The sequence below is a fragment of the Physella acuta genome, unplaced genomic scaffold (genome assembly GCF_028476545.2).
Source record: "Physella acuta isolate Inbredline_101_S28 unplaced genomic scaffold, ASM2847654v3 ptg000030l, whole genome shotgun sequence".
Classification (NCBI taxonomy): Eukaryota; Metazoa; Mollusca; class Gastropoda; family Physidae; genus Physella; species Physella acuta.
This window is the reverse complement of record NW_026731550.1, coordinates 24,652-38,720: the sequence shown is the minus strand read 5'-3', so window position 1 is coordinate 38,720 and position 14,069 is coordinate 24,652. Positions and strand designations below refer to the sequence as shown.

General features: G+C 31.9%; 1 protein-coding gene across 3 annotated transcripts in view; it reads left to right on the top strand.

Moving 5' to 3' along the window:
- Nucleotides 1–5,513: 5,513 nt before the first annotated feature.
- Nucleotides 5,514–14,069, top strand: part of LOC131941713 (cytochrome P450 3A8-like) — a 32,935-nt gene continuing 24,379 nt past the window's right edge. The window contains exons 1-8 of one of the 3 annotated variants that reach the window (XM_059301160.1): nucleotides 5,514–5,597; nucleotides 6,752–7,111; nucleotides 7,789–7,969; nucleotides 8,592–8,730; nucleotides 9,377–9,528; nucleotides 9,699–10,003; nucleotides 10,677–10,961; nucleotides 11,404–12,032. In XM_059301160.1, coding sequence (XP_059157143.1) covers nucleotides 6,752–7,111; nucleotides 7,789–7,969; nucleotides 8,592–8,730; nucleotides 9,377–9,528; nucleotides 9,699–10,003; nucleotides 10,677–10,961; nucleotides 11,404–11,553 — 1,572 coding nt within the window. In that variant the 5' untranslated portion in view covers nucleotides 5,514–5,597 and the 3' untranslated portion in view covers nucleotides 11,554–12,032. Of the gene's footprint in view, nucleotides 5,707–6,751; nucleotides 7,112–7,788; nucleotides 7,970–8,591; nucleotides 8,731–9,376; nucleotides 9,529–9,698; nucleotides 10,004–10,676; nucleotides 10,962–11,403; nucleotides 12,033–14,069 lie in introns of those variants that run through there. The other 2 variants (XM_059301180.1, XM_059301170.1) reach the window with 2 other exon arrangements.

Genomic DNA, 14,069 nt, shown 5'->3' with positions numbered 1-14,069 from the left:
TAGTTTCTGCCAGTTCAGGGTTGGTGGGTAGTTTTAGGGGAGGGGTTTCATGCCTGGTGGGTGGGGCCAACTTTGTGACTGTATTATGTGATACGATTTTTGATTGTCTGATTGGTTACGCTAATTAGAATGGTAAATTTACTAATGAGTTGATATAAATAAAAGGGGTGTTTTATTGTAAATTTTTTTCTGTTTTTGTAAATAAAAACAAAACTTTCAGCAGCCCACTGACCATATGAATGTCACTATGCAACTGACCTATTTGGTCATTGGTATTTTCTGCATTGTTGCCTCGTAAATTATACAGGGGTCATTTTCTTACTAGATCAAAATTTATTTTCTTTTTTTAATTGTCATTAAGTTTTCATTTTTTATTTATTTTGTCATAAAATTAAATCACTGTTAACTGTTTATATTTTAGAACAATAGAATCTTTTGCACAAAAAGACTGTTTAATGTTATATATACAATGTAAAGTAAAACTTATTATTTAGGATATGATATTTTCTCTATAAAAAAAAACTTTTATTCCATAAAAAATAACTCTAAAAGAGAAGAAAAATATGGCAGTATCACCATAACAACGGGTAGTAGATTTCAAAGTGTACATTTTAATATCTAATTTGGTTCTATTGAGATTTGCTTTAAGAATATTTTATATCCTCTTTCTTGCTATCTTTTGTACTCTGGCTTAACATAGGGTTAATTTTTTAGTTAATTTGAAACATAAAAGCATTGATAGTTACATGTGAAATGTCAGTGAATTCAAATGCCTTCTCAAGTTATAAAACCTTTTAGTAATCTAGATTTCCTATGTTTTATTTATTGTTTTATTTTACTTGTACTGGATTATTTGAAGAATTGTATTATTTCAACTGTCTACATTGAGCTAAATTTTTTAAAATTTGTTCATCTTTTATTGGGGGGTCTAAACTGCATACTCATCTGCTATGGTTCTTATGTTTTACTCGATTCTTTTTATTTTAGTAAAGTCAATTTTATTGTACTATTTTATTGAATAGCTTATTCATGTTTAAATTTTTGTAGGAAAAAAAGCAAGAATTACTTTTGTTGAATTAATTTTTATAAATGTGTTGTTGAAAAGCTGCAAATGTAATAGACAGCTACCTAGTGATTTAAAACATCAAATCAAAATATGATGATAGTTTTAACAACACAAAACAATTTCCTTCTAAAATGAAGAATTTAATTTTTTTCATTCATTTTCTTACGATGTTAATCATAAATGGAAAAACTATTCAAATGACAACTCAATTGTTTATTTACAGTAGGATAATGCTCACTCATATAAACAAGGACTTCTCGTAAGTGCAAAAACTGCAGTCATATTTTCATTGGCGCCATCTATGTCAAAAAGTTTTTTCAATAACTGTTGCCATATTATTTATTACAGATATAAATTCTGTAATCAGTTTGATAATTAATTGTCTTTTTTTTTCCCTCACTTTCAACAAGTTTGTATTTCCTTTTTTACCATTTCTGAGGAATGTGTGGGGTGAAAGTTTTCAATCACTGGGGTTGTCTTATCTTGTGTTTTTTGGCAGATTTGTCTAATCTAATTTACCCGGCTGGGCCCTACAAATCAAAGTTTGTGTAGACTTGACTTTATTTTCCTCATAATCTGAATCTCAGTGTAATCTGATAATGTTAACTCATTTAATATCAATTTTTGGAACTTGTTTGAAATCAAACACCTCGTTTCAGAATTTCAATCAAAAACTGTCTATAATTTTTAAATTTTCTTTTTCATTTGAATACCAATGAATTTTATATACAGGAAATTTGATTAGTAATTTGTTTTTGTTTTTTTTTTGGTTTTAAAAATGAAACAAATATTAGATTTAGAAATTAAATAAATACTTTAATTTATGTTATATCTATAATTGTTTTACTACTTCCATTCGAGAGTTTGTATGTAAATAACTTAAAAGTAATTTATTGCAAATGTGTTATACAATTTTTAGGGTTTTTTTTATGTATAAACTGATATTTATAAATTTAAGACAACTCAGTATTGACAGATCTAGACTTTTAAAAAACACAGTTATCTCCCCTTCACACGCAGACTAGAATTTTTGTAATACATCAGTTGTCATAACAATAATTTTTTGTACCGCTTAATTAAGAAACTGGAGTAGTTTGCTGTAGCTGGATGTTGCTGCTCAATTGATTTTGTCCCTGTCGTTAAGATTTTCGTGTCTAGTCTAGCTTAGATATTTACCCTGAAACATTTCATTTTTGTCACTGTTTTGTGTTCTTTTGTCAGGATTATATATAATTTTTTATTGCTTTGTTCGATTTCTTATGGGAACAAACAATGGCTTTCCTTGTGTTCAATACAAAATTTTAAATGGGTTAACTGACAAATTATTCTTAATTGTAATTTTGTCTAAAGGCTGTTGTTTAGGTCTATACACAGAAATTTTATTATAGATCCAGTTCTAGAATCTAGTAATTCTAGTATAAAAGATGATTAACATTTAACATACCATCATTACAGGTAATTAAAAAGTATGTAGTTGATGCTTTTTTTTTTCTGTTTTTTTTGTTGTTTTTTTTTTTTTTTTTTTTTTTGGAAAGATGTGTCTAATATATTTCATAGAATCTATTTTTTTTTTATATCCATGCTAGAAATAAGGTTAGAAATAAGTACATTTGTTTTATTTTTACAAGACCACCTGCTATTTTACAACAGTAAATTTGTTTTACTGCTTTTTTTTTTAAATTATTTTTGCTAATTATAGTTCGGGCACATTAGATCTAGATTTCTATATATTTTAAATTTAACCATTCTTGCGTGTATGTCCATATACTTAATTTTTTTACCCACCTACATAAATATACTGCTGTTTTCCTGCATACTTTGGGTAATGTTTTCACACGGGGTTTTTAAAGCGAGACTACACAAGTCAAGTCTACTTACAATAAATATCTAATATATTTTTTTTGTTAATTATATATGTTTATTTTTGTCATGATTTCATGTGTATGTATTTCATTCTAGAACTTAAAAAGAAAACATTTTAATTAAATATCGCTACTTATATAATTTCTCAGTGTGTTAACTTTATTTGTTATCGTAGTTTTTTTTTTCGTTCATGAAGAATAGACTTATCGCTCCAACACCTAGCACCATCTATCTACCGGCGATTTCTTACCTAAATTGTTTGCAACGTAAGTTGAAAGAAACCAAGCACATAAAAATGACACTTTCTTCTTTAAAGACAGTGGGCAGCCTAGAGTTACAATAGTAAAAGTCAACCTCCCCCCCCCCCCCCCGGAGACGAGGTATATCCTACCCGTAATACGTTGACCGGTCGGCAAGCTGGGTAACTGTCCTGCTACACACCCCTTATGGGGGCGGAGGGGGACGACATATGTCTCCGGGCGCCGACCTTAGGGGGGGGGGCGCCAAAATGGGTTGGAAAAAGAAATTGAAAGTTTGAGGGGGGGGGGGGGTGCAAATCGAAAGTTTGTCCTCGGGCGCCTGGAAGGGTCGCTACGCATCTGTATGGGGTCACCCATTAAGACATCAATAAACAATATAAATTATATAAATTGTTGGCCCCTTCCATCTGTGTTTGAGGTATCTCTAATTACAGGTTTCTTTCAGGCATCTTTTCAATGGAAAGGGGCGAAATACAATAATAAAAATAATATATTTCTATATATATATATACATACATATATATATAATATATATATATATATAAATAAAATAATAAAATAATAAAAATAATATATTTATATATATATATATATATATATATATATATATATATATATATATATATATATATATATATATACATATACATAATATAATATATATATATATATATATATATATATATATATATATATATATATATATATATATATATATATATATATATATATATATATATATATATATATATATTTATATTATATATATATATATATAATATATATATATTTATATTTATATTATATATTTATATATATATATATATATATATATATATATATATATATATATATATATATATATATATATATATATACATATATATATATATATATATATATATATGTATATATATATATATATATATATATATATATATATATATATATATATATATATATATATATATATATATAATCATAGAGAGAGAGAAAATATGCTTTAAGCTTTTTCCGCCCCTTCCGCGGAACCGTTGCCTGGCGTCAGGAAATTAATTGCTATATCTGAGTTTTACTGGGTGGGTTGGTGATGGATTAAACAGGATTGTGGAACACTTTTAATTATAGTGGTATCCGTAGGGCCTATATTCAGGTGCTATTCTGGTAGCTATTTTTTAGGGTTGGACAGAGTCGCCTGGACAGCGTGGATAATCCTTGACCTTGTAGGCATGGGTCCTCAGGCTTGAGGGAAAATAAATGCATTATGAAACCTTATGTTGGCAGGGGCGGCATTTTATTTATTTCCAGGTCGCTGGACACCCAGTCCGACCCTACCAACACCATATTGTTGGATTATAAATTTAGCCAAATAACGTGGCATGCAGAAAATAGAAGCAATCGCCTGCTGGTACCGTGGTATCACAAAGAGGAGATGGGGGGGGGGGGGGGAGTCCGCAGAGGGTGACACAAAATTGAAAAATCATAAAATGTAGTGCCAAAACGGTTTTTTTTTCAGTTAAAAATAACTTTTTAAAAAGTAGGGCGTAGTTGACAAGTCAGAAAATGGGAAAAAAAACTTACGGTCAAAACAATTTATTATCCAATAAAAATAAAAACAATTTTTGAAAATGTAGGAGAGAGAGGTAATACCAAATCTAAAATGCAAAAATGTTGGACACCCCACCTTGTGACGCCACTAACGTTGGTGTCACTAGTTTTTTTTAATGAGCTGCTTCAGCAGAAACGGTTACTTTACTGTAACACGGTTACTTTACTGTAACTTCCTAAAATACAAGGTTATGTTTCATCATCTCTCTACACCCATCAACTCACGGAACATCAATAAGGCAGCGTCCCCCTCCACATTTTGGGGCGGTATTTCACCTTTAAAAGTAACCTGCCGTTAAAGCTAAAGCCTAAAATGTAGGCCCGATAAATTTTGCTGCTACGTATTCGATAACGGAAATAGTTAATAAGTTTATAAACACACGTCTCGTTAATTTTTTTAAGCTTCGACTGTGGAAGATTAGGTAATGATGTTGAAAACGAATTTTAAATATATTTTTTATCCATGTTGGCGCCCTAATACCCGGTACTCCTACCCCCTCCGCTAGGCTAGAGACTGTTTATTTTACTAGAGCCAACACAAATCTTAGCATCAAACTTATCACACATAATAAATTAAACAAAAACGGCGATGGGTGCTAAATTTATTTTTATCATACCGCTGATAATGCATACGCTAGTGTTTTTGGAGATGAGTACAAAGTACACTCGTATATAGCAGTGTTCTGAGCTTGCACAAGATTGGTACATAAGAGTTTGACAGTGACCCAGTTTTACGCCAGCTGGTTCATTGCTGCTGATGGTGCAACCATTCACCGGCTGCAATCCATATATTACAAAACGTAAGTTCCATTGAATATATCCATTGTTTGAAGTCCAACAAATAGATCTAATTACTGAATTATTCAATAAATCGTCCCTGATCTTAATTTCGGAGCATAAAGGAGCAAAGTAAGAGAATTTTTAGGTTTTTTTTTTAATTTTCTTTCGCCTTTTAAGTTCCATGGCTAAAATAAATAGATTCTAATAATTATTAAATAAATATTAAAGTTAAGTTTCTAGTAGACTAGTTATTATAGTAGTTATGTTACAGTTAAGAATTAAGCCTCATACTTTTTTTATTACTTATGGGTCAATATTTAGTTATTTACTCTATAGTATAGGCCTAGTTATAGGCTTAATAGAAACTAATATAATTAATTTTGTCATTATTTTATAATCAAACACTATTGCTAAACGTAGAATAGGCGTCTTTAAACATAAGTTATGAAGTGCGAACAAATACTTTATTTTTAATATAAAAATATTATATGCATGCATAAGCCTAAATATAGTAAATACTCTAAATAGTAGAAAACCTCAACTATTAGCCAGAATGTCTAATTTTAATTATGATTTTAACCTGATCCTCATTGAAGTTTGCAGTATGACTATGAACCTGTTCACTCAACTCTAATCAATACCTGACATGAGTTAAGGACCATATATTATGCTATGGTAACTACGTAACTAGAGTTGTATGGTTATGGCATATTTAATCAGGAAAATGTGATGCAGACTTTGATGCAGAAGTAGTGACCCATTCAGGAACCTGATGTAAACTATCAGTTTTGCACACCTCCCCCCACCCCCCATTTATATATATATAGGTATATATAGGCCTATAGGTATTCAAATAGATTTTTAATCATTCACTTTCCCTTTTCATTTTAGTGTCACACATCTAATGTAGAAAACAGCCTGTTATAATGTAAAGCCAAAAAGAAGTCTATTTTCTTAAGTTTTACTGTGTACAATTCACTCAGTGATGTAGCCCAGAATCCACCCAATGTCTCCTAGCTACGCCTCTGGCCTTCGAACATCACCAGAAATGTATGGGTTGTTAAATTTATGCTCTAACGCTTGACCACACCTTTCAATTATGAAATATGTAATTGACCCTTCATTATTTTTAGTAATTTTTTTTTTATTAATTATTTTTATGTATAATTTCCAGATGTATCTACCATTTCTTGGAGATGTGTCTTTGTGGCTCCTCCTACTTGTTGCAATTCTGACAGCATTCTATTTGTACACAACAAGCTTTGTGGGCGTGTTCAAGGCTGTTGGAATCCCTGGCCCCGCCCCTTGGCCAATCATAAACCACATACCTGAGCTAAGGAAGCATGGTCTATCTAAGATGCTGGATGATTGGAGAGCAAAGTATGGCAAGACTTATGGGATTTATGGCTTGTTTCCAAGGTGTGCAACCCTCGTGACCTTTGACGCGAGGTTACTTGAATATATTATGGTCAAAGACTTCAGCAATTTTGTTGATAGAGTTGGGAGAAATACATCTCTGAGTGCTGTTGTTCATGTAAGTGTTTCTACTTCTGTGTCAACTCTAGGTAGTTTTAAAGATAGTAATTTTCGAAACGATAACTTTTCAGCTTAAGATGACTGTTTAGGACAATGACTAGTTTTCTGAAGGTCTTTCCCCAATACTGGCATCCCTGCCAATACTAGACTTCAGATGAGGGTTGAGGTCAGCGTGGTCGAGTTGGTAAAGCTCACATTTGCTAAACTGAAAAGTCTCGAGTTCGAACCCATGAGCAGATGAGCTCGTTAGCTGGGGACAGCCACTCTTCTAGGAGAGACAACTCCAAAATCAAACAACTGCTGCCTCGTAGTTTGTTCTTGTTTGGACAAAGGCTTTGGAAGCAAATCCAAAAAGGAAAGCTGGCTGAAATCGGAGTCAATGGCCTCAATGGCGCATAACCAGTTGACACGAATACTTAATTGTGATGGAGGCGTGGTCGAGTCGGCAAAAGCTCATGGTTGATAAATTTGAAAAAGTCACAAGTCTAAACCCTCTGGCAGATAAGGCTCGATCCCTTCCAACACTAAAAATTAAGAAAGAAGAAGAAGAGATGAGGGTTAGGTCAGTTCCCCCACTCCACCCACATCCAGCCCCACATCCATTAATGCTAGTGTATGAATTTGTTCTGAATCTTTGATATTGATTCTGACTTTTTTATTTCTCTGTCATCTCAGGGTTTATTTTTCCTGAATGGGGACCACTGGACCAGGTCTAGACATGTGTTGTCTCCCATGTTCACTGCTGGGAGGTTGAAGCAGATGCTGCATCATGTCAACACCAGCGCTGCCGGCCTGGTGGCTCTCATCAAGAAACACAAGGAGGAGGGGAAGCTCATCCCTCTCAAGGCAACAGCAGGTGGGTTCATGAAGGGAGAGATAGGGGGGGGGGGGGGGGGGGAGGCTCAAGGTCACAGCAGGTATGGTCATTAGGTGACACACTTTTTGATAAACTGTTTTTTTTTTACATTTATTAGTTAGAATGTATTTCATTCTTTTAGCTGTTTTAAAAAATTATTTATGATGTTTTAAAATGTGTATCTAGGTCAAGCACTTTATTGCCCTAGATAATTCATATCTCTAACTTTAAGATATTTGCATTTCTTATCATTAAGGGAAATAACTTTGGCCTTAAATTATAACTGAAAGAGTGTTACAGTTTTTAACTAAATTAAGGTTGCACTTTAAAAAAAAAAAATTCATATTAATAATAATAAAACACAATACATGTTTATTATTTACACCTAAAACTGGAAACTTCTAAATTTTCCTTTACATATTTTCAAATCTAACTTTTTATTTTATTTTAAGTGGGGGCATACAATGAATTTCACACAATTTTAATAGATTTGTAACCTCTCCCCTTCATCATTTCTACAATACAGACAGCCAGACTCTCTTCACATATTTAAAAAAAAAAAATCTTCATCATCCCCTGCACCTAACATGACTTAATTTATTTTAAAATTTTTCTCCATTAGCCCGATACACGTCCGACGTTATTGCTAGGGTAGGTTTTGGTGTAGATTCCAAAGCTTTGACGGAAGAAAAAAGTGAATTTGCTTACAACATCAACAACTTTATTCGCATTCCTGCCACACGTCTGCAAGACATTCTCAGGTGCTGATTTCTATGTTACGACTGTTTAAAATTAAAGTTTAGATTCTTAGGTTTCAATTTTTTGGAGCCTGTCTAGAACTTCATCAAAATTTTTATCTTAACTTACTGTTTTGGCGCTGTTTAATAACTTCACTAAGTTAAAATTATCACATTAATCCACAATTTATAAACTGATATTAATGCAAAACTAAAAGTCTCTAAATGTGGGTTGTTAAAAAAATTAAAATTAAAATTGTTTTGGGTGATTCTATTTCTAGATTCAAAATTTAAAAAATATTTTCGTTTTATTTTAATTTGGTTACAAAAGTCACGAAAACCAATTTTGTGATGCTGTTGTGTGTGAAATTAATAGTAAAAAACAGATATCGTTTCAGATCCTTGGTCTTTGTCTATCACATTTATTTAATACGCCTAATATATTTATTAATAGTTTTTATTAGATTATGAATTTAATTTGTTTTGAAAAAAGTTCAGATTATTTTTACACACTTAATACATGTTAATATAGTTTATTTTAATGTTATTGCTGTATGATCCATTGTCACATAATGTCACAGGAGTGACAAAAAATGTTTTCAAAAAGTATTCCTATATATTCATGTTATGATTAGCAATATACGAATATTATTTTTTTATTTCTTTACAGGACTGTTGGTGAATTTTTCCCCCCAGTAATGAAGATTGGTCTTGCTGTATTTAACGAGCAAGTGGATGCTATTTTACCAGAAACCAATAATTATTTCATTAACTTTATCAATGAAGCGATTGATCGTAAACTAGCTGAGAAGAAAAATAAAGGTATGAATAAGAAATTATTGAAGCTTCTTGTTCATTTTATACTTTCAGCAAACTAACTGACTGACTTGTAAATGTTTTTTTTTAATTGTAAAATAAATGTTCTCCACCACCTTTAAGTTCCCATTAATGTTCCCCACACTTTATTCTAAGTTCCCCCTAATATTCCCCAGACACCTCTAAGAAGACCCACCTGGACATGCTTGACATGCTACTTGAAGCAGAGGTCGATGACCGGACAGGTCAACAGCTGACCGCAGCAGACAGGAAAATCACCAGGAAATACGTCATCGGCAACTCCGCCATCTTGATCTTAGCTGCCTTTGAAACCACGTCAACAGCTCTGAGCTCCATCTTGTACCTACTGGCCAGGCACCAAGACATTCAGGACAAGGTCATTGAAGAAATTGACGAGGTCATGCAGGGCAAGACCAAACCCACATACGAGGACATGGCTAAGCTGACCTATACAACTCAGGTATTTTTATTTTCAATGTTTACACTAACTCCACACTGTACTTAAACTGTACTTAACTGCAGTAGAAGTTCCTAAGTTTGTGCCTTAAAGATGGCATTGATCCAGGCAAATCATTAAAGATAGTTTCTGTGGTCTTAATTGAGTTTACATTATACTTTGAATTAACTACCCCATATAATCAGAGCTATTATAGGCCTATCACTAGGGATAATGTGTTCAGCTGAGTTAAGTACCCAACAATGCTGTTCTGGTATACAAACAGGAATGTACCACAAATTTTCTATATTAGTCATGACTTATAGGTTTGCTGTACATCTATACATAGCATCATTTTTATATATATACCACAAGTACAACATTTTTTAGAAGGCAAAATTGAACAAAAAAAAAACTGATTTATAATATATTAGATTAAAAATTAATAGTTTATTTTTTAAAGAATCTCCAAAATTACTTTAATTCTTTCTACATCTTCATTTAGTATTAGTAAAAAGAAAAACAGTTTACAATCCGAAGAAGCTAAATTTCAGTCAAAAAAATGCAAACCCAAAAATAGTTAACATATTCCATGGAAAATGGCTTTAATACCAAACAATTAGTGCAATAGATATAAATATATGAGCTTATATATACATATGTGCAAGCTGTGTATGTTGTATGTTGTACTCACCAGGTGATCTACGAGTCACTGAGGATGTTTCCCCCCTCACCTGACATCACACGCAGGGCCAAAGAGACCAGAAACTTCAACGGGATGACCATCCCAAAAGGTGTCACAATTTTCATCCCCATCTACAAGATTGTCAAAGACCCTGAATATTTCCCCGACCCCTATAAATTTGACCCGGACAGATTTTCACCCCAGAGGAAGTCTGAGATTGACCCCGTGACCTTTTTACCTTTTGGGTTTGGCAGACGACAGTGTGTGGCTAAACGTCTGGCACTTGTGGAAATTAAAGTAGGTTTTTTTGATGTTTTTGTTTTTTATTGTTTTTTTTGTTGGTTTTTTTTTACAAATATCTTTGTTGGTACTGCTTTTACAAGTATAATTATTTCCAGAACTGATTTAAATTGTATTTTTTAAAATTTAGTTATAAGTTATGGCTGGCCCTTTAATAAAAAATTATTGTGCTGTGCTATTTCAACACTTTAATATTTTATCACAAGAACCCAACTTTGTCTAAGTAGTTTTATTACAGTTGTTTTATTACAGCTGTCTAAATGATCAGCGTTTTTGCACCTGTTTTAACTTTTAAACAAAGATGTTTTATTTTACAAGAGTTCTTGCCCTTACGTTAACTAATTGTTTAAAAGATTTTTTTTACAATGTGGTTATCTCCCTTACAGTAACACAAAATAACTCTTAATATAATAAAATATTGTCCTATTGTCCTCCCCAGGTTGTCCTGTGTCATCTACTGACCACCATGAGGTTTGTCCAAACAGACAGGACAGAACCGGCTATTGGAAACGAGGCTGAGTACATCCACATGGATGGATTTTTTGTGGCCAAGAAACCCATTGAGATGGATATAGTGCTGAGGAACTAGAGAGGTCATTTTAAAGGTCACACTAAAAATAGACCATGACATCAAGTCTGTCAAAACAATAAATTTGTTTACATTCTGGAAATAGAACAATTTTGTAATTTTTATAAAAAGAATATTTTTTTATACTCGTCAATTAATGAACTGATTGTTTAGTTAAAGAGCTGGACTTGTTAGATCACTTTGTTGTGAAATTATTTTTCCTGTCAGTGATTTGTCCCACTAGATGGCTCTGCTAGTCCATTATTCTATTTTTGTTTAATTTTAAAAGGCAGCATTAGTAATATAGACAAGTAATCTATTTAATGTTTATGGATGTTTTTTAGTTAGTTTTCTTTTTCAAGGAATTTTTTTTTTATCATCTCTAAAGTAGATTTTATAGATCAAAATTTGTCAAAAAAGACTTTATTTAATTTAAAAAACTGATGTTTTCTTTTATGAAACTGCCATACATTATTTAGAAAAGTAGGCCTATATTTTTTATTTAAAAAAAAATATATATATATATATATATATATATATATATATATATATTTTTTTTTTTTTTTTTTTATTTTTTTTTTTAAATAACATATTTGTTTATTAAAGTAATTCTGTTTATTATAGATAGTTGTGATTTTTTAAATGAAATTGCAAAATATAAATGTTGAATGTGCTGCTTTATTCCTAACATGTTAATAAAGGAATATGTTATATTGCCATGATGATTCACAATAGTGTAAATATATCCAATTTTTTTAATGAATTAGGCATCTGTGTTATATATATATATATATTTTATGACAATATATAAATTCATTATTACTTCCGCTTGTAACAATTATATATTCAGCTTAATTAGTTATATTAAAAATTAAGTGATATAGACTGATGTTACCAATAAATATTGTAATGTTTGTAAGATACCAGTGAGTGAAATGTGATTCTAAACCTGCCTAGTAACAAGGTTTATACTAAAATAAATTTTTATGCTTTTTTATGTGTTTGCCATGTTAACCTTTTTTTTTTGTAGATGTTTTTCATGTTTATTTGTTTTTTGTTTTGTCATTATGTTACTAAAAAAAAATATTAAGGCTAAAATACTGGAAAGAATTTCCCGCTGTCAGAATGAACTAGACAGCCCACACAATGGATTAGCATAACATCTTTCTGGGCCAGCTGATATATTTAATGTTTAGGGCTAATACATGGTTGTTGGATTAAAGTGGATGGGGTGGCCTGCTTGTTCTAGGAAACTAGAAAAGTGATTTTACCATTAGCCTATTTTATTTGTTTTAAAAATTATTAAAGTAAATTAAAAAATAAAAGTTGTCTCCCATGACTCGTCTTAAAATAACAGTGTTAACATCACCTGTCACAGATTTGTGTTCAGACATTGTTTCCTTAACGAGAAAACTCCCTAAAATAATTCGCTCAGTTAAATAAAGAACATGACCTAAATATACGATGACAAATGTGTTAATAAATTACCTCAGTACCAAAAGTAAAAAAAAAATGACAGTTTTGAAAGGCTATAAATGATGCAACATTTCAAACATTAGGTACTACATTACATTGTAAAGCATTCAGACGAGCAGCATTATAACCTTTAATAAATGATAGAGAAGAGGCAAAGTCTATAAGTCTATGCCACCAGTGTACTATGAAGGTATGCTGTGATATTAGTTTTTAATAGATTAAAAGTCAAATTTCGGAATGTTAATTTTTTTTTAAAGTAGGCCTACTAAGTTAACAAGAATTAGAAACAAATATAAACTCAACAGGTATAAAAAAATGTTTATGTTAACACGCTTCAGAATATACAAAAAATGAAAATTAATGCTAATGCCCTTAGTTATAAATACTAGGGTCTAAAAATAGAAGTGTTTGTCACTGAAAATGTCAGTTCAATACATTAGTTGAACAATGTTTCCATCTGTGTTAACAACACTTCATCACACTCCAACTAAGTGCTACAACAGCTGATCAAAGTTCATCTGACTTTGGGGTCATCCATAAATGACGTCACACTCGTAGGGGGGAGGGGGGTCCGTAATTTTGTGACGATGTGTGATGAGGGGGAGGGGGGGGGGTCAGATGTTGCGACGTCACATTTTTGCATTATAAATAAGCAATGTTAGAAAACGAATTTTAGACGTTATTTCGCGTTTTAGATAATTGTTTTAATAAATTGTAATAGTTTAGACAAGATTTTGGAAAAATATCAATGTTTTAAAAAAATTCAACTGCAATTTTGAGGGGGGTTGTAGGTTGAGGTGTGACGTCATTTTAGGGGGGGGGGGTCTGGCTTTTTGTGACGAAGTGTGACGGAGGGGAGGGGGGGGGAGGTAAAAATCGTCAAAAAAAGCGTGACGTCATTTATGGATGACCCCTTTAGGGTGAGTGAGAGGTGAGTTTACCTTACTTAATAAATAGCCTACATCCAGTGGCGTAGCGACCCTTCCCGGTGTCCGGGGACAAATTTTCAATTTGCACCCCCCCCCCCCTCAACTTTTCGATTTGCACCCCCCCCCCCCCTC